General features: G+C 36.4%; 5 protein-coding genes across 11 annotated transcripts; 1 reads left to right on the forward strand and 4 right to left on the reverse strand.

Annotated features, from left to right (window-relative positions):
- Positions 1-734: 734 nt before the first annotated feature.
- Positions 735-3,615, reverse strand: LOC135141624 (uncharacterized). Its single transcript, XM_064072892.1, has 5 exons — positions 2,854-3,615; positions 2,215-2,439; positions 1,470-1,929; positions 1,233-1,410; positions 735-1,150 (listed from the first exon to the last, which is right to left on the reverse strand). The coding sequence occupies exons 1-5, from the start codon at positions 3,166-3,168 to the stop codon at positions 874-876; spliced, it is 1,455 nt and encodes a 484-aa protein (XP_063928962.1). The 5' UTR covers positions 3,169-3,615; the 3' UTR covers positions 735-873.
- Positions 3,616-5,211: 1,596 nt separating this feature from the next.
- LOC135141571 (Na(+)/H(+) exchange regulatory cofactor NHE-RF2) lies at positions 5,212-6,839 on the reverse strand. The gene has a single exon (XM_064072795.1). It carries the CDS (start codon positions 6,485-6,487, stop codon positions 5,990-5,992), a length of 498 nt encoding a protein of 165 aa, XP_063928865.1. The 5' UTR covers positions 6,488-6,839; the 3' UTR covers positions 5,212-5,989.
- Positions 6,840-10,240: 3,401 nt separating this feature from the next.
- LOC135141652 (tetratricopeptide repeat protein 39B-like) lies at positions 10,241-17,343 on the reverse strand. 7 transcript variants are annotated; one of them, XM_064072937.1, is made up of 10 exons: positions 17,303-17,343; positions 13,671-13,740; positions 12,445-12,479; positions 12,290-12,397; positions 11,888-12,229; positions 11,666-11,831; positions 11,289-11,617; positions 11,077-11,238; positions 10,570-11,028; positions 10,241-10,523 (listed from the first exon to the last, which is right to left on the reverse strand). In XM_064072937.1, exons 1-10 carry the CDS (start codon positions 17,320-17,322, stop codon positions 10,427-10,429), a joined length of 1,788 nt encoding a protein of 595 aa, XP_063929007.1. In that variant the 5' UTR covers positions 17,323-17,343; the 3' UTR covers positions 10,241-10,426. The 7 variants fall into 7 exon arrangements, with proteins under 7 accessions (XP_063929007.1, XP_063929011.1, XP_063929008.1 ...); XM_064072941.1 differs by lacking the exon at positions 17,303-17,343 and adding an exon at positions 16,464-16,554; XM_064072938.1 differs by lacking the exon at positions 17,303-17,343 and adding an exon at positions 14,945-15,035.
- Positions 15,236-16,910, forward strand: LOC135141653 (TBC1 domain family member 22B). Its single transcript, XM_064072945.1, has 3 exons — positions 15,236-15,322; positions 15,372-15,511; positions 15,560-16,910. Exons 1-3 carry the CDS (start codon positions 15,249-15,251, stop codon positions 16,750-16,752), a joined length of 1,407 nt encoding a protein of 468 aa, XP_063929015.1. The 5' UTR covers positions 15,236-15,248; the 3' UTR covers positions 16,753-16,910.
- On the reverse strand, positions 17,054-18,464 carry LOC135141656 (R3H domain-containing protein 4-like). The gene is made up of 4 exons (XM_064072948.1): positions 18,271-18,464; positions 18,065-18,222; positions 17,595-18,011; positions 17,054-17,547 (listed from the first exon to the last, which is right to left on the reverse strand). The coding sequence occupies exons 1-4, from the start codon at positions 18,345-18,347 to the stop codon at positions 17,441-17,443; spliced, it is 759 nt and encodes a 252-aa protein (XP_063929018.1). The 5' UTR covers positions 18,348-18,464; the 3' UTR covers positions 17,054-17,440.
- Positions 18,465-18,502: the final 38 nt, after the last annotated feature.

An 18,502-nucleotide genomic window follows, 5' to 3' on the forward strand; every position in this document is an offset into this window, starting at 1 on the left:
TATTTACACACATTTTTGTTAAGCATTGTAATGGGGGTTGGTAGCTTTTTTTAAGTAGGGAAAGGCGGGGTAAGATAATTAGGTGGTAGAAAATATGTCCGATTTTAATGGAAATTGTGATTTTAATTAGATTAGTAAAATTACTCTCATCAGTATTACCGCTAGCAGATTTGCTACAAAATTTTATTGGGGTTTAACGTTAGTAAAATAATATGTTGCTGTAAATGTGATAAACGTGGTAAGTATGAATAATCACCGGTAATTACCCGTATTTTCGCAGCACCACAGGTAAAATAAAAAGTTTATTTACACTATATTATATCGTAGGAACAACAATTTATTTTGTATGTACACCTATAGGAACAATACTAAAAGTAACCAATTTTTTATAACTGAATTTAGCGGAACTACGAAATGAAATTTTAATTTCTGGAATTTTATTTAAATTTATTCTAACGCCAAATGGGTAGGCTTGCATTTAAAATTTAAATTTGGTTAAAAATTGCTAATCATACTCGTGGTTGTAGGCGTGACTTATGTGCGCTATAGCTCTAGTTCATTCCACTGATATGGTCAGCTCTTAAAACAAGTGCAGATAAAAATCCGCCTCTTATACATAGCGCAAAAGTGAAAAAATTTAAATTATAGGGTTAACTGTAACGCAGACCATAATTCCGTTATCTGAGCTACTGCTCTAATGTTTGATTCTCTCTGGTTGAATAATTCGCACTGAATGAGTGGTAAATTATATTGGGATAGTAGTAACAAGTGACAAATAAATAGTAATAAATATCATAATAAATAATCAAAAGTACATACAGATTGAAAATTAAATAGAATATATCACAGCTACATAAAAATCTCCTACCGTATTTACATGTAATCACTGTTTAAAATATTTATGTCAAAAATGATATCGTTAACCGAAAAGTTTACAGTGTCTATTGACTTAGCGTTAAAGAAGACTCCTTTTTTTAGCTTCTTGATTTCGTTATACGGAGTGTTGTTCAACGAAAACACGTTATTTCGAACACTCAGTATGACGTCATTTTCATCCCCTATTAACACCTTAACTTGCATATCGAACTCTTTTGCAACTCTCCCGGTGTCCATTAGCCAAGTCCACAAAAACACATTTTCATTTTTAGACCTAAAATAGAACACTTTAACCTACTTTTTTTGTTAATATAAAATGATTTCACTAATAATGATAACACGTGAAATGTTCTTACTGCTCATTTTCATTATCCAGTTCTATTTTCAGAAAAAATATATTTCGCTCAATCTGTACAAGATAACACAAATCTCTGTTTTCTAATATTTTTCCAAAATTAATCCTAACGTGTGGCTTAAAATATTGGGTTAACGGCCCGTCGTGAACCAGCTGGAAGTGTTCGATGACATTTTTTCCTAAAATAAAATAAAATAAAACGTTGTTTCCATTGCGATAGCTGAGGCTTAACAAATACCTTTAATTACACAGTTACAACTGGCCATAAACGGGCAATAAAACATCAAACTCTCCTCATCACTCTCTCTGTGCAAAGTCTCGAAAGATCCGTGACAACTCGCTGATCGGTACTCCGGATCAAGGAACCGATTCTTGTCATTTCGACTCAGTCTCGATATAGAATTCGCCCTAGAAACCCCAGGACTCTCCGAGGCAAAAATTTCCTGGGTCGAAAGCGACTTGGCCCTTAGAAACCCATCTTCGCATGCATTTTCTATTTTTGGGTTGGCTAAATTGTCAACCGAATTCGCTTTCCCGACAATCCTTGCCAAAAACTTATTTGCATGAGACGGAGTCACCTTTATTTCGGGCACGTTTTTATTTTTGTTCTTGATTTTGAAAATCTGCTGCATTTTCGCGTTCCGGGCGTCCGCTGGCTCTTCGCGTAGGTTGAAGGAGTCCACAAGGGCATTGTAAACCTAGGCAAATCGAGATTAGGTGTCCAAACAATAAAATCTTGACTTGGTGTTAAAATATGAGCAAAGACTATTTACTTAAATCATTTGGTTCGGTTTGTTTTGCTTAAAAAAACACACGAGAATTGAGTACCGTTGTACCACCCAACCTTGACCAGTTTTTGCTCGTAATGAGAATTATTTTTATAAAGAGTCGACACAGATTGACAAGTTTATGACTCGGAGGGGTCTGTGTAGGAATATGAGCTTTGGCACCGTATGCGTCGAACTCGATAAAGGGTTCTATACCTGATCTGCCAGGAGAGATCGTCCTCTGCTAAATCTGAGCCTGCAAACTGGACATCGTTCTGATTTGGTTCTACAACGCATGCAGATAAGATGACCGTTTTCGCACTGGTGGGTGGGAGGTGGGATGGTGTCTAGGCAAACTGGACACTCCAAAAACGCAAGGATCGTAGACATACATGCTGATAATCGTTGTAGGTTCGTTGGCATCGGCCCACAACAAATTGCCTAAAAAAGGGTGCGACGTTTCGTATTTCGTCTCTATATTAGCAACAAGTTTTGGATTTTGAGGAAATGGCGGTGACCATGTAGATGCAGTCATCGAGGATATAAACCCGATAAGATAGGGAAAACGGATGTAATTCTAAATGTGAGAATGTTTATCATTAAAATTTTCATTAGTGGCAATAAAACAATGAAATAATTATGTAAATAGAAATGATCTAAAGCACTGACACAATTAGAATCACGTAGATGTTCTTCGTTTGAATTTTAATGAAACGGTGGATTCCCTCAATTTAAAAATTTAGTACAAAGAGAATACGCCAAGTGAATACGAAAATTTCTAATTAAAGTAAAACCGCTTGAAAAGAAAGTCGGGCGGGTCTTTCCTGAAAAGAATTGTTAAAAAGTTTACTTTACCTCGGGCGTACATTGAGAATCGACGCCGGCATTCCACAGTAAGAGTGAAACTTGGTTAGGCTTTGATTTCACTATTTCAGCAACGTCGCTGATCCTCCGTCCCAAAACGTCTTCACCGTTGACTTCCAGCAAGCAATCACCAGACTTGATTCCGGCTAAGTCTGCGGCTGTGCCAGCCGCCACAGAATTCACCCATGGATAAGGGTCCCATTTGCCTCTAGTCAACTGAAAACCACAATTCGACCCATTTCTCTCTAGACTTATCAGTCGAACAGAAGGACTATAGTGGTCTTCAACGTCCGTGTCACTCAACATGTCGAACCACAATGAGACCTTTATGAACAAACTTTCATCATTTTCACCTTATGTTAATATTCTCAAGGTTTATCTCATTTCTATCACGACTTGTTTACCTTCGATGAACATTCATTATCGAATTCATTTTTTCAGCGCATCTTCACATTCTTCACGCTGTGGCCTAAACAAACATTAGTATGCATATTTATGCTGACTTTTGTACAACGCAAAAGAATAGAAGAGCTTGTTTTTCTGTTATGGAAAAAATGCGCTTGCGAACGACCTTCTACCAGATATTAGCCTAAATAAATACGTTTCAGAGGGTTATGGTTATGAGGTTGGCCAGAGGCAGCACTTTTAACACCCGTTCTTGTCAAGACCGAAAATGGCGCTATGAGAAGTAGGTCTGGTCCAAATTGGTTAGCACCGAAGTGCTAATGTTTAAAATAAATGACAGACTCATTTGTGGCCGTTTTTAATGTAAAACAACAAATTCTTGTTTAGAATGACTTTCAAAACGCGAAGACGAAGGTGTTAAATTTAGAATAAAAAATTACCCACTTGGTTTTAGTCTTCGGAATCTGGTGATGGAAATCTAGGAATGCCGTATGTGCCCCGAGCAAGCACTAACAAAAAATTCTTTTAAATTATCTCAAGTCTCTATTATTAAATTACTTTTCGCTGAATAAAACTACCTTGAATTTAATATGGACGTGAATTTTAAGTGAGAAGTTATGACCTACGCTTCTAATAATTATACTCGACCGAGGGTCATCATCATACGAGTTACCGTTTGTTTCAAGCTTTTAAATTTATCAATGAGATCTCGGGACGTCTCAACTTTTAATTTCTATAAAGGTCATACTCGGCAATCCAGTTCGTAGCTAGTAATTTATTAATATTTTAAGAAAACATAATGTTGGAACTACGTCTCGATTTTTTCCAGTGAATGTATAGTCCGTCGGAAATATATATTAATTAAATGTCACCAGCTGTTACGATATTTATTTCTAAAATCCCCAGCGGTAGTTGGTAAGACGAATTGTATTTTCTAGGAAATTTTGGAATTACCAACTCCTCAAACGTCAACACGGCATGGTGTAACTCACTAATTAATGCATATTTAAATTATCACAAAGAAAGCATACACCTTTTCCTCTAATTTAAAGTTAAAATCAGAAAGTTTGATTACCAAACGGTGATGTAACCATCGAACCACATAAACAAGGGACTTCCATTACATTGTGTTACACAACAAATTTGACGTTTAAAAGTAAGAAGATTTAATTATGTAGTTTCGTTGTAATTCTAGTAGAACGGTTGTCGTTTATTTTTAAACAAACAACCACCTACTTTAAAATAATCATGACACTTATGCCGAATAATAACCTAGTTTTTCAACGAAGAATAATTTATGAGATATTACACGCCGTGTAAGCGCTTCCTTACACGTGTAAAGTCCTCACATATTAATATTCCGAGAATATTTTGGGGAGTTACTTCAGATCATCAATAAAAGTCGTAATATGTGTGGGATACACGGAGGTACGTCATGTTGGGTTTAATTTTTGTAATTCCAGTTCATCAACTACGCATTCTAAGAATTTTAACACGGTAATTCAATCAAGATACAAGGAAATTCCAAAATAATTATTCAAAGCGAAAAATGTATACCTACAATCCATGCAAGCATGTAAAAAAAAGCGAAGTTAAAATCGTGTTAGGACTGTATTCTTTGTGGGTGATTGCAACGATAGATCGTAACACAAGATTCATTGTTTATTTAGAAAATGATTGTTTGGCAATTAACATAGTACCGGTGGAGTGGTAGTTAAAAACAGTAAGGTTTTGGAATAGTATATAATTTGAACAAATGAATATGTGATGTAAGTGGTACTTAAGAGTAAAACGTGCAGAGTCATAGAAAAACCGAGTCGTCACAAGATGACTAGAGTTCCGCTATGTTGTGGACAACCTTCACCCAAATAAAAAGAAGACTTGATTACGATGTTCGTGTCCCAAGTGTACTGGTAACGGAGGAGAGACTCAATCAAACATAGATTTTCATAATACGTTTATTTTTACACATATTATATAACATATTTTACAAAATAATGGGTACTAACCATTCATTCAAATAAACATAACTAATAAGTCGTAATCTCATATTGTAACTAAAAATAAATTCTAACATTTCACTAAACTAATGATTTGTTCTCACGGGTCATGTAATTTATTTTCATGTGTAATAACAGAAAATCTATTGTTTTATCTTATTATATCATCGAATCAATTGTTGGAACGTAATTGGTGTTATCGTCGCATATTTGGCATTGACGAGTTAACAGTCAAAGACATATTTGAACAGTTAATTGCATTGTGTTGTGTATTATTTTGGTGTCAGTTTTAATAATACATTGTTCGTACAAACCAATAAAATTAATAGTAGAATCACGATAACCCACAAATGTTTTAACTCCTGAAGCATGCTCGAAACTTTTTGCAGGGAAAAATCGATGTTACAACGAACCGAGTTGTTAACAAGTAGAATTGATTGTTTTGCATCGTGTTATTAACAGATAAGAGAAATAGCGTGCAATGATTGAATTTTCTCCGAAAAAAAAGAGAGATGAGAAACGAAAGCGCTTCTTTGATCGGAAAATGATCGCGTGTAGCGAACAGTTCCGCATCATTTAATGTCACCATTATTATTTATGTAACACCTGTATATACTCAATAATAGAATTTTCAACGTGATTTTGCCAAGGTCACTTGTTTAATAGCGAAGCACTGGTCATTTTAAAAACGTTTCGCAAGTCTTTCGCGAACCACTGCTCACTCAGAGTTTCTGCACGATGTCAAACTTCTGCTTGAAATCCATGGACTCCTTTTTCGGGTCGAACTTCTTCTTAGAGGCCAACTTGGCCCGCAGCTCGGCGGCCGTCATGCTCAAATTGAGCGTTCCGTTTTCCTGCTCCTTCTTGTTGACGTCATTGTTCTGTTTCTCTTGCTTGTCGTCGAGCTCGGGCTCCGTGGGGATGATCCCGTCCTCGTGCGGGTCGACCACCAGCAGCTTAGTCTCGTCCGGGAGGTTCTTGATCAGTTCCACCACTTGCTTGTGGGTCTTGTTGGCGATGCTCTCGCCGTTGACTTCCAGGATGCGGTCGCCCTGCCTCAGGCCGGCCGCCTCTGCCGGGGAGCTGTCGTCCACCTTGCCGATGTACTGGCCGGGCTTGCCCTTCTCCGCGTGCAGATTGAACCCGTAGCCGTCGAAGTGGTCCCACTTCTTGATGTGGCACAGACGGGCCTTTGGGTGGCTTTTCAGTTCGGAAGACATATCGGATATCGATTCAGCCGCTGATAAGGGAAGAGCATCCGAACATCGCGCACAGTCACTGGAATACAGGTGCACACCGCGATCGCCAATCAACTCTGCTGGTAACTAGAATGTGATACTGGAAGTGGTAAGGTAAGCGAGCGTCCCCCCCGCCGCTGCGGCAGCGGCGGACCCAGCCGGCTTATCCGCCTGATTCGCCTCCAACAGCTTTGACATCGACGATTACCGCGACTCTTCGCGCGCTGACAGCGGGGACTGTCGATATCGCATGGGTGCCGCCACGTCCCGACTCGCGATTCGACGCCCACCGGACCATGGACCATGTCTTTGCCGGACAGGAATTCGGACGAACCAGAGAACGTCTTCCGCAAGGGACCTCTCCCATTCATACCGACTACCTGCATACCTGAATAATACCGTAAATCCGTTGGCTGGAGCCGACCAGAGGTGACTGATCCTCGTAAAACGAGATTGCGTAAAAACTACCGAACGACTGATACTAGGGACGGCGAAGATACTAAAGAAAGTGACGTCACCTTCGAGTTATTACAGCATCGCACTATACACATGTTCATACGACCGATGTCGTGGAAGCATACAGTGAAATTACAGAGATTTCATTTTATTAAAACCTCTTGGCCAATTTAAAAGACGCAAGTAGCATCCTTAATCGAAACACAACAATTTTTCTAAAAATGCGTTAACTATGCCAAGGTGTCCATTTGACAAAGCGATACATGAAAATTTGCATCCAGTCATTATTTAAATTTAATTCATGACACTACATGCTTGACTAATTGTAGATTAGTATCACAGACTTGTTAAATATAAACCTACTTATAAATTTTTTAACTATAAGTATGTGATTCCGGTACAATGATTTAGAATGAAGTTTAGTAGATACAAACAAACAGATGCTAAAGAAATTACACTGTTAAGTTAAATCTCACTCAGCTTAGATGTTATACATTACATTAATCTCTTCTAACGGAAACTCCCCTTACATATTTATAAGAACATACAATTATATAAATCAAAACAAATAACGAAGTTGAATTTTTATAAAAAGTAATAGTGAATCACGATTAAGGATTCAACTCGTTTAGGTCAATATGAGTTATAGTTTCGTCGTCCATTAGATCATCGATTCATAATACTTTTTTGACTCAAATTTGATCAAATTTTGTTTATTTGATGATTCTTCTTACTGAAAACAGAACACCCCTATAGTAAACCATAAAGCACAATTGCTTAGCTTAGTTCATGGTCTACGAGACCGCTCTGGACTCTATTGTGGTTTTGTAATATAATAACAGTTGTAAAACTACTCATTACGATCATTTATTACTTCCCTGCTGGTCCGCCAGCCAACCAACTGACGTAATTCTGCCTTTAGATCCCAAAGGAGGAAGTGGCGTCAGAAAATCCATTTTAACAAGGTCTGCAGAATTACTTTTTCGTGTTTATAAGAATAAAATATTTGTTTAATCGCTTCCAAGCCCGAAATCGTGATGTTTTAGAAAGTATTTTCAAGTTTACGTTATGTTCACTTATACAATAAAAATTTTTTTTGAACCACAATCAAATAAATCCACAACAACATAGAGACAAAAACGGGAGACCTGCTTTTTCTTACTCTAGAAGCTATAATACTTCAGTAACTTAGTTAACTAGAGCAAACTGGTAGCTTGATTTCACACTCTTGTTGCCCTTGCGTCATTTGACACAGTTTTTTTTGCATTAATGTACACAACAACATGCTATTAAGTAATAAAAAAAGTTTTATTTAATTTATAAGAGTCACTTTAAATTATTAACAACTGAGGAATTTTATTACACTAAAAGACTCGGGCGGTTGAACCAAATCTGTAGTGGCGAGCTATTGCTCTTCTTTATTAATAATGAAAGGGCTGAATAACGACTTTCACGACTTTCTGATAAGCTGACCTTTTGAGGAACAACTTTTACGCGTAAAATAACAAAACAAAATTTTAAAGAATTTAGCAATTGCCGGGTGACAAGATCTGGTATTCAGTTATTCGTTTAGCGCTTTTAAACAATACAGTTATAGAACAAAATGTTTACGTCGAATAAAAAATTCAATGGACTTAACGATTTTTTTCGTTTAGATTTATTTTAAAAAAGGGATAACCAAAAATATTTGAATTATGTAATGGATAATAATAGTAATTACCAGTTTCCGGTGTTTTCAACGTTAAATATAAACCGTGAAAAAATTAAATTATGAATAGAGACTTAGAAAAATTGCTCTCTGAGTAATATTTCCAAGTCTTGTTTTCCACCACAGTTTGTCGTTGATGTGTCTAAAACGCCGATTATTTTAAATTTGGTTATGACGAATCTTTACAAAAATTGATTTTTCCAGTTTGCTTTTCAGCATGGATTTATAAAAATTACGCGCAGTAACGTCCATTTTTATGACACTAAAACTCGAATCATTACAATGGTCTTTGTTTAATATTTTTATAGTCGTTTTGTTTCTTTTATTATTGTGCGTTCAGTTTTCTAATTAGTTTTTAAATTCTGCCTCTTGTTCGACGTTGTGCAATTATTCGATACATGAATGATTCAGCAAATAAAAAATTAAGAGTTGATAAATTTCTCATAACTTATATCAATGAGCAGAAATTGCATATCTTAAGGATGCAGGCTCCGGAATGACTTAACCAAGGTTGTGTGAGTCACCTTGTGATCATCGTAATCTTAAAACTTTTTCATTGACACGTAATTCACTATTTCCTTTTTTAATTACAGTAGATGCTAATCATTTCGCGGCAGAGACAAAAAACGCTGCTTTACAGCACCATGACTGATGTCTGTTCAAATTAAAATTAGGACACCTCACCTAAAGAAGATCTAAAAATAAAATACTTCGTCAGACGTAATTTAGTTCATTCATCGAGAATGTTAAACAGATAAACGCTCATCGTATATTCGATTAAATATTTACTTAATAGTCAAAAGAAAAACGGCGGATTTAATTTTTTTTCTTTTCAAAAATCGATTAACAAGTTGAGTTCAATACCCACAGGAATTGACAATTAGTTGAGGCATTTTACATAGCTTGCAGTTTTTACAGCATATCCTGCATTCTATGGTCGATTACCTGACACAGTAAAATAGTCATAATTTGTTTTCTGCAATTATTGTAGTATATATGCGTAATGGGTTTAATTAGTTGACTAATTGACTACATTAGGACACTTTCACTAGTAATTTAATAAGAATTAGGAAACTTGTGCGTCGGGTAGCGACAAACAACGTTTTGATGAGTTTTGATAAAGTTAGTCTTTGACTTAAATGCGAAGACCCGCACGAAGCAAATTGAATTTTAATAAGTACCGCTTGTAAACAGAATGACTCATCGTCACTAATATAATTTTGATGTTTCTTCAAGGTAGTTTATAATCCTACCAACTTATTGACTCAAACAATTGGTAGGTGTTTCTTCGTAATAATTGCATCATTCCGCTTAAATTACTCAGTACCTACCTACATAAACATTTGCTTAAGTCTAATCCAAGCTAAGGACGAATTTTACATTATCCAAACATAATCAATTTCACAGGAAAGTACACTTTCCTTGTTATGGTGGTGATTTTAAGGCCAAATCTGTGTTATTGAAAGATAATCAACAATAGCGGTGACAATTTCTTCTTCCCATAATTTTCGTCTCAAGGGGAAGGGGGAATTCCGACTAAAATTAAGTCGTATTAAAGACAAAGGCGTAGGTATCAACAAATTAAATGCAAGTTTATTAGGAAATAAACAACATAAAATAATATAACAACACAGCCTCACAAAGTTTATAAATATATTGGTACTTATAGCAGTACTTATAAAATGGTATGTTGTTATGGTGCAAACAGGAACACAATGTAAATAAAATGCGCTTAAAAATATGTTATTTGGTTAAGTTTACTTTGAGTTTTTCATCTCGGCTTTGTATTCAGTCAAAGCTGTGTGGATCCTAAAGTGCAACCTTGACTCGAGAGAGTACCCGGAATAGTTTTTCCTGAAACAAAAAATTTGCATTTCTCTTGAGGAAGAACAGTACTCACTTAGCATCTTCTAGAGCTAAAACAGCTTTCTCTTTGTTTCCTTTCTCCCACTCGATAAATGCCAATTCTACAATCGCATATGGAACTAGATAATGGTCTTCGACGATATCTTTCTGGAGGGCTATAACATTTTCGAGACAGTTGAGAGCTTGTAAAGGACTCTTCATCTGTCTCAAGCATGCTCCTTGAAGAAGTAACACTAGTCCTTTATTGTCGGCGTAATATTTGGAACTTGTTTGCGAGTTTAGTTCTTTGAGAGCCTTCTCAACTAATTTGTACATTGTATTCGCGACATTAAAATTTTTCATTGTTTTAAATAAATTCCATATGTACATTAATTCTACTACTGGTAAGACAAGATGATGACCCTGTTCGAAGTAACGTTCTGCTTTCTTCACAGCAAATTTTTCCATTGGTAACGATTTTCCAGCAATTCTTTGCTTAAACTTAGGTACATTTCTACAATTAACAGATAAGTAAACAACCAAAACTCTCGGAAAATGTTACTTCATTAGACTATCAATAGTTGTGACTTCGGAAGCCGTCAGATCGTCCTTCATCATACACATCAGTGCGGCCTTTTGGTAACTGTATATAGTTCTAGACCATTTGCTACCTTCCAGAAGGTGCGTGCAATAAACCAGCGCTTCTTTCCAGTCGGTTTTTAAACTGTAATCCTTTCAATGCATTTTATTCATCAATTAAACGAATTGTCTCACCAATGAACCCATAAAAGTTCCCAGAAACAAACATGATGAAACTGTGGCCACAAACTCTGGGATTTCCAAGACTTCTTATACCATTCTATACTCGTGTCAAGATTACCTTTCATGAATTCCAAACGTCCTTTAAAAAATAAAAACCAAACTCCTTCAGGGTGTTTTTTTAATTGTTTCTCTAGAATTTCCTCGCTAAGTTGAATATCACCTTCTTGATGGCTTAATACGTAAAGAACTATCAAATTGTATCCAAGAAGCGTCATCAAACATAAGATTTGTCTAAGCCCGTCCGTCTTGTAACCTTCTATCAAATCATGCAGACCCAATTGCTAGAATACAATCATAAGTCAAAATTCGAGCTACGTGAAGACCGTCACTTTATTCCCGGAGAACCCGATAAATTCTAACAATTTTATAACTCTTGAAGGCAACATGGAAATCATCAGATTGAAAGTACCGATTCCCATTTTCACCCCGCTTTCGAAATGGACTATAGTCGAATTCTCCCCCCACTGACTCTTGGCTAAGATCTGTTGGCAGTCCCTAAAAACAAAAAAAAAAACTTGTCATGGTTCCACCAAACAAAACCACTTTGTTACTTGTAGGAATTGTAGCATGACCGAATTTTAATTCCCGCTTTAATGAAACTACTCAAAGTTTCGTCCTCCATGAACGTTAACATGGACTTGAGCAAAAGGCACTCGGCGTGGCAAAGCTCGGCATGCGCCTCTTCTTCAGAATACTGATCAAAATTATTTCTCTTCACCATCTTCCCTAACGACTCCCCGATTGTGTTCTTCCTCCTGTGTTTATTACACACCCGGATGGCATGCTTCAGAGCCGTCGACGCATTTATTATAGATTTGTGCTCGAAGGTGAGTATAGCTTCCAAAAACAAAAAAACCGAATGACCCAAGGAATGGTAAATGCTAGTGTTAGCACTGAAACATTCTCGGTTAGAACGCCTCGACGCGTCGTGCGATCGCGCCTTTGGAACTCACTATGGTGTCATTAAATTTTGGGCTTCGAGGAACTGGTTGTTAAAGAAGTAATTTATGGCTCTTTGACTTTCTTCGACGGCACGTTCCAAAGTCATGTCACCTTCTGGGCTAAAATTGGGCTTTAATTTAAGGTCATTGATGGTTTAGAGACTTACGTTGGCAAGTCAAGGTCGTTGACCGCATCTTCGAACTGTAAGCAATAAATTTACAATAGGGAAAGTGAAATTTAAGGCCTGGGTCATAAAGAAAGGTGTTAATCGTTTTTCAATAGTTGAATTAAATGAACCATAGATATTCTGAGCTGAATGCTGCATTTCGCCACCGGATAAAATTAATGGCTTTTGAGTCGCGTGATGCATGTGGTTGGGTTCAATTTAATATGAGCTTGGTGTTTTTGTGATATAACACAATGGATGTTGGACTGTTTGCTTTTTATCAATACATGAATCAGAAAAAAAATTATCATTTTTTATCTGTCTATGAATACATTTTTACATCTCCTTGATGATAATGTTTGTAGAGAAAGTGACTAATAAAGCCAAATGTGAGTCGAGTGGTGAAAATTGTTTACTAAATTTTGTTAGTCCGTTAGACAGAAATTTTGAAAAACATAAAACAGTCCCTAAAAAATATCGATGACGTCACGACTTTGTTAGTGACAATTCGAAATTTTCGAATTTGACCCAACATCGAATAATTACAGGTTTTTTACATAATCTACTCCAAAATACCCATGATGACATAAGTTTAAGAATATTAACGGGAAATTTCACACTTTCATTTATTAATGTTTATACCTGGTTTTCGTAATAAATAATAAAAAGTTCTTTTTGTGCGTGAATTATGCAAAAGTTTTGCATTATGTTAGAGATTCACTACTTTTTATCTTTCACATTCCTGTTCTAAATACCTCTATAACACTTTAAACACTCAGTACGAAGAAAAACTATTTAAAACACATTTAAAGCTCGTTAGGTTGTGTACGTGACAACTAATATATATAATTTATTAAAATAAAAATATGTAAAAATAAAAAACTAAAGGTAAGCACATGAGGAGCACTGTTACCTTTATTATTATTATTACAAAAGAAAATCAAACCATTCGGGAAATATCAAAAGTAGTTTGTGGCTGTTTTACTATATCAAGCGACCTTCAGTTTCGGCATAAAACGAACTTATTTACAATCTTAACTAACTAAAACGTGTCTATTTTGGGCCACATAAAATAAAGAGAAAATGGAATAAAAAAAATTTGGGAAATATATTCATCGTCATTTCAAATTTATCAATTCAAGGTTGCCTTTCACATTATGGTTCGTATTCGGAAAAATGGTCACACTTAATTTTTTTTAACACAATAAGTAAAATTAAAGTTATACCTCGTCCCAATCCTGATCATCGACATCACTATCGGAATGAGAAGCCATCACTGCAGTTAACAAAAGATCACTAAAATAAAGACATATTATTAATCCACATTAGTCAATCACGGTGGCCAAAGTACTTGTTTAATTTAATTAATCTTAAGTTAAGTATTTTACATACTAATCTTGTTAGTTACGCGTCTGTTTATACACTGCCAGCTAAAAGATTTTGGTAAAAGTTGAAGAAAGTAGGGACTAACCTCGATATAATAAATACTCTCTCTTATTCACCTATAGACGAAGATGTACACTCCCCGAGGGACACAAAGGAAACCGACGTCGGTCGCACTTATCGCCAACTGATAAAATAGTGCAAGACTGCACTGAAGTCTAAATGAAATCAAATTGGTTCCCGCCAAAAATGTGGGTAGTTATTAGACTAATTTTGTTCATTAACGTTCGATGATAATTACGTGGGAATTAATTATTAGCATTAATTGTCAGTCCTTAGTTAAATCAAATGATGAGTATAGCAGAGAATTGAGTACTTACATAGGTGCGAATGTCGAAACAAATAATCGCGAACCAAGTTGTTGATAAATAAAACGCGCTTGAACAATATAACGTCAAAACCCGTTTCTACGTGGAAATGGTTGATAGTCCTACACCACAAATATTTATTAAATACTTTTTTTTAATAGTTGCATGTCTCTCTGAAGCACAATAATTACTTAGCTTTTGTCTATTGTTGTACTGAATTTTGGAGCGTGATGCCGAATATATACATGAAAAATCTGACTTGCAGTATTAACTAATGATTTTATTATTACATTAATTAAATTTCCGAAACGGTTACAATTAGAAGTAATGAATTTTTAATTATCGTTTTGTACGCATAATTAAATGAGATTTTGTATAAAAAATGAATTTTCAGATGCGTGATGTCATTGTCATTGAGCGGCGTGTTCACTCACATGCGGTTACCTTTTAATCGCAACCCCTGGTGATGACGTCACGCAAATTACTGCCTATTTCTAGGCTATGGTTTTAAATTTGGATTTAAATTTAAACCCACTTGGAAACGACAACAAACAATTTACCGTTGAATCGTAATCAGTAATTGATAAGGTTACAATCAAAGCGCAAGCATTTATTGCTAAGCAGAAACTATAAGGAGTGTGTTCGTGGGAAAATAAATCGGGCGGAAGCCATGACATATATTACAACAATACGAAACAAATAACGAACAATTACTTAATTGCACACAGTCGAAAAAACTACGAAACTACCTGTCTTCCCAACATGGTGGGTTTGACACGTGAAGCTAAAAACCTAGGGTGACGTTTTCTCAAAAATAATCGTAACTTGCGTAATCGAGGGGCGGCTCAACCCCATCACTGCCAGAAAGTTTCCGACAACCCCGTTATTTTCGAAAAAAAATAATCATCCCGAGAAAAAAACAACTCAGTGGTGACGTAATTTATTTTGACGTTGTCGTGTTTGTTGACAGTTCGCGAATAACCTCAAAATTTTGGGGTTCGCTCTGGTGAAAATAATGGCCAACGAGCGTTCGATCGGGAAACCACTGTAAGAATGGAAGGCTCGCGGAATCCGGACCATGACAAAACGTCCTTCTGGAAGAAAAACAGCAAAACCGTACCCGGAAGGTAAAACTCGGCGTCGCCAAAAACCCTATTGTTGAAAACCGCTTTTCAGACCGAGCCCGAAAAAGGATGTAAAAAGCAACGTGAAACCGAAAGTGGTCGGCGCCACGTCCTTCCAGGACTTCCAGGCGTCGGTCAGCGACGCCTGGGCCATGGATGACGACGACTTCTGCATAATTTCGGGCTTAGAGAGTGAGTGCGACGTGAGAGATATCCTTTTGATAAATTTTTACATTCTAGGTACGAAAATCTCCAAGAAGGTGTCGCAATCCGCGGCTTTGAACGTGCTGAATAGCCACCGTAACAGCACCGATATGCCAGTAACCTCGAATGAAAAACTAGAAGCTGTAGCTTCGTACGAAGTAGACTATGTGAGAAATAACCGAATTCCAGGTAGACCTCAGCAGCTACGCTGTCTCAACCCTCCGCAAGATGAGGATAGTGAATCTAAACTAGAGCGGTTTGAAAGTGTTTTAGCTAACCCGCCGAGTCTGCCTGAGTTATGCAAGCTGAGCTGGTCGGGTATTCCGGTTAAGGTCCGCGCCATCACGTGGAGGCTGCTATCCGGCTACTTGCCCATCAATTTGGAGCGTCGGAGCGGCGTGCTCGAGAGGAAAAGACAAGATTATTGGAATTTAGTGGAGAAATATTACTATGCTGAGCATGATGAGACGAATCGTGATATTCAGCATCAAATTAACATTGATGTGCCAAGAATGAACCCTTCGATACCTTTATTTCAACAAAAAACTGTACAAATTATGTTTGAGAGAATTTTATTTATATGGTCGATTAGACATCCTGCCTCAGGTTATGTGCAAGGGATCAATGATTTAGTGACTCCATTTTATGTTGTGTTCCTTCAAGAGTTTATTTTAGATAATCAAGCGTTTGAGACTTTTCACGTTGATACCTTAACTGAAGAACAACTGAGAATTATAGAAGCGGACTCATTTTGGTGTTTATCGAAATTTTTAGATGGTATACAAGATAATTATGTTTTTGCACAAGTCGGTATACAAAGAAAAGTGCATCAATTAGAAGAGCTGATTAAGAGAGTGGACGAAACTTTACACCGCCATCTCAAACAACATAATGTTAGTTATTTACAATTCTCATTTCGTTGGTTGAACAATTTACTTACCAGGGAGCTTCCTTTAAGATGTACTATCAGGTTGTGGGATACATATTTGGCAGAAAACGATTGTTTTGCCTCTTTTCAACTTTATGTATGTGCTTCTTTTCTTCTTTACTGGAAAGATGATTTAATGCGCCAAAACGATTTTCAAGGACTGCTTTTATTACTTCAAAATCTTCCTACTCAATCGTGGACAAGTTCTCAAATTAGTATTTTAGTTGCTGAGGCGTATAAATTGAAAGTTATGTTTGCAGATGCTCCGAACCATTTGCAAAGTAACACTGGTGATAGCTGATTAAATACTGTATGGTATTAAACTACATGTCCTTTTTAAATGTTTTGAAACAAAACTCTTACATTTGTTGTTGTAAATACATGACTTGACACATATTTTTATATTGTACCATATGTGATTTGAAGTAATAGTTACTCAATAAAACCCATCAAATTGTATCTGTTGTTCAAATTAAATTCATTCCATTTAGTACGATTTTTTTGTGTACTTACCACCCAAATTAAGTCGTGCCGAAATTTCACGCATGCGCAAACTCACTCGTACGTCACACACTCGAACACACTGATAATGATAAAATTGCAAAGATAAAAAAATGTTTATTTATGAGTGTCAAGAGGTAACATTGCATCGTTTTGCAACGATAGTTTAAGTACACATTCTTATATTATTCTCACTAATGAACTTGACAAAGCATTAAAATTGCACATAGTATATACAGCAAAACAAAATTATATTAAAAAGTGTAATTCATACATAAACAACAAATTAAATTCATCTTCATAATTAAAAACAACACAAAAACCAACACTGACTTAATTAACTTACTTACTTAATAAAAGTGGTAATCATAAAAGTGAAAACACGTTCACAGTCGGAATCATACTGCAATAAATTAATGATAAAACTAGCGTATCTTAGCTGTTTACACTATAAATAAGGAATTTCGTTGGTAATATAACGACGCGGTTCATTTTCTAAGTTGAGCAACGAAGTCAGTTAAGAAGCATTCAGCCGGAATCCAACCTTCCACAGTATTGTAAACTTCGACCCTTTTGTTTCCACCTTCCATCATACCTAAAACCACACTTTAACGCACAATTGACGTCATCAAAGCAACAAACCTAGTGACTGTAAACCGTGATATTGCGCAATCGCGTGCAACAACAGTCGCTCAAAATAAGTAGGTGGACACTTAACATATACTTGACTTGGTGTCACTTTAAAAAAGGCGATTAAATCATCCTCAGACTCTTTCACTTGTTCCAAAGATAGATTCTTCTTAATTTTGATTGTACGTTTAATTTTTGATGAAATCCTAGCGAAAGGCTTGTCTTTTTGTACTATATCCTTTTGTTTTTTGTCAGAGAAGTCTGCAATAACCTGAGCTTGTTCCTCCTCAGACTTATCAATAAAAGCGTTCCAAAATTGTAAGGCATCTTCGTCCTGCAGTAGCTTACTAAAGGGACTGTCATAAGGTTCCATAATCACAACCAAAGCATCATTTTCCTCCTCTTCTGCCAGAGTTTGCAACAAGCAACCTATATAGACACATCTATACTTTTACTGCAGTAACTCAAACAACCATACCAACGATTCTGGTATCTTCTTAGTTTCTTTTTACCAGAATTCCGTTTCAGATTTACTTGTTCCTCAGTTTTTACGTTTACGTGTTGGGGCAGAAACGGTCGTCTTCTACGCAGGGGTTCATTATGCAAGGACTCAGCGTCACTGGTAGAAGCACTAGCCAAGCTAAAAACTGATAATCAGCAACAACAAAGGGGGTAAAGAGCAACATACTGTAAAGATTCCGCGTCCGAGTTATTACCAGAATTCACCGGGAAGGAATAATTACGCTTTCCTTTAGTGACCGTCATGTTTTTTGCGTAAACGAACAAAAATTAATTAAATTTAAACACTCATTTTATGTAATTATAAACACATCCATCAAAACAAATGAACTGGCTCAAACTGTCATGCGCGCGGACAATGCGCGTGCGCCTTGATTACGTAACCGTGATATAATTATCAG

The sequence above is a fragment of the Zophobas morio genome, unplaced genomic scaffold, assembly GCF_036711695.1.
Source record: "Zophobas morio isolate AGI-343-1 ecotype UQ-CSIRO unplaced genomic scaffold, CSIRO_AGI_Zmor_V1 ptg000044l, whole genome shotgun sequence".
NCBI lineage: Eukaryota > Metazoa > Arthropoda > Insecta > Coleoptera > Tenebrionidae > Zophobas > Zophobas morio.

Bases quoted from the DNA above. Each gene is read 5' to 3' on its own strand.
- LOC135141624 (XM_064072892.1), bottom strand. From the start codon at position 3,168: ATGTTGAGTGACACGGACGTTGAAGACCACTATAGTCCTTCTGTTCGA. The intron at 1,930-2,214 runs GTATAGAACCCT...CGATTTGCCTAG, and splicing joins GATCTCTCCTGGCAGATCAG to GTTTACAATGCCCTTGTGGA. The intron at 1,411-1,469 runs GTATTTGTTAAG...ATTTTATTTTAG, and splicing joins TTGTAACTGTGTAATTAAAG to GAAAAAATGTCATCGAACAC.
- LOC135141571 (XM_064072795.1), bottom strand. From the start codon at position 6,487: ATGTCTTCCGAACTGAAAAGCCACCCAAAGGCCCGTCTGTGCCACATC.
- LOC135141653 (XM_064072945.1), top strand. From the start codon at position 15,249: ATGGAAGGCTCGCGGAATCCGGACCATGACAAAACGTCCTTCTGGAAG. The intron at 15,323-15,371 runs GTAAAACTCGGC...ACCGCTTTTCAG, and splicing joins AGCAAAACCGTACCCGGAAG to ACCGAGCCCGAAAAAGGATG. The intron at 15,512-15,559 runs GTGAGTGCGACG...TTTACATTCTAG, and splicing joins CATAATTTCGGGCTTAGAGA to GTACGAAAATCTCCAAGAAG.
- LOC135141652 (XM_064072937.1), bottom strand. From the start codon at position 17,322: ATGATTACCACTTTTATTAA. The intron at 13,741-17,302 runs GTAAGTAAGTTA...TCTTTATTTTAG, and splicing joins ATGATTACCACTTTTATTAA to TGATCTTTTGTTAACTGCAG. The intron at 11,832-11,887 runs GTAACAAAGTGG...TTTTGTTTTTAG, and splicing joins TCATGCTACAATTCCTACAA to GGACTGCCAACAGATCTTAG.
- LOC135141656 (XM_064072948.1), bottom strand. From the start codon at position 18,347: ATGACGGTCACTAAAGGAAAGCGTAATTATTCCTTCCCGGTGAATTCT. The intron at 18,223-18,270 runs GTATGTTGCTCT...ATCAGTTTTTAG, and splicing joins TCGGACGCGGAATCTTTACA to CTTGGCTAGTGCTTCTACCA. The intron at 18,012-18,064 runs GTTGGTATGGTT...GTGTCTATATAG, and splicing joins ACTAAGAAGATACCAGAATC to GTTGCTTGTTGCAAACTCTG.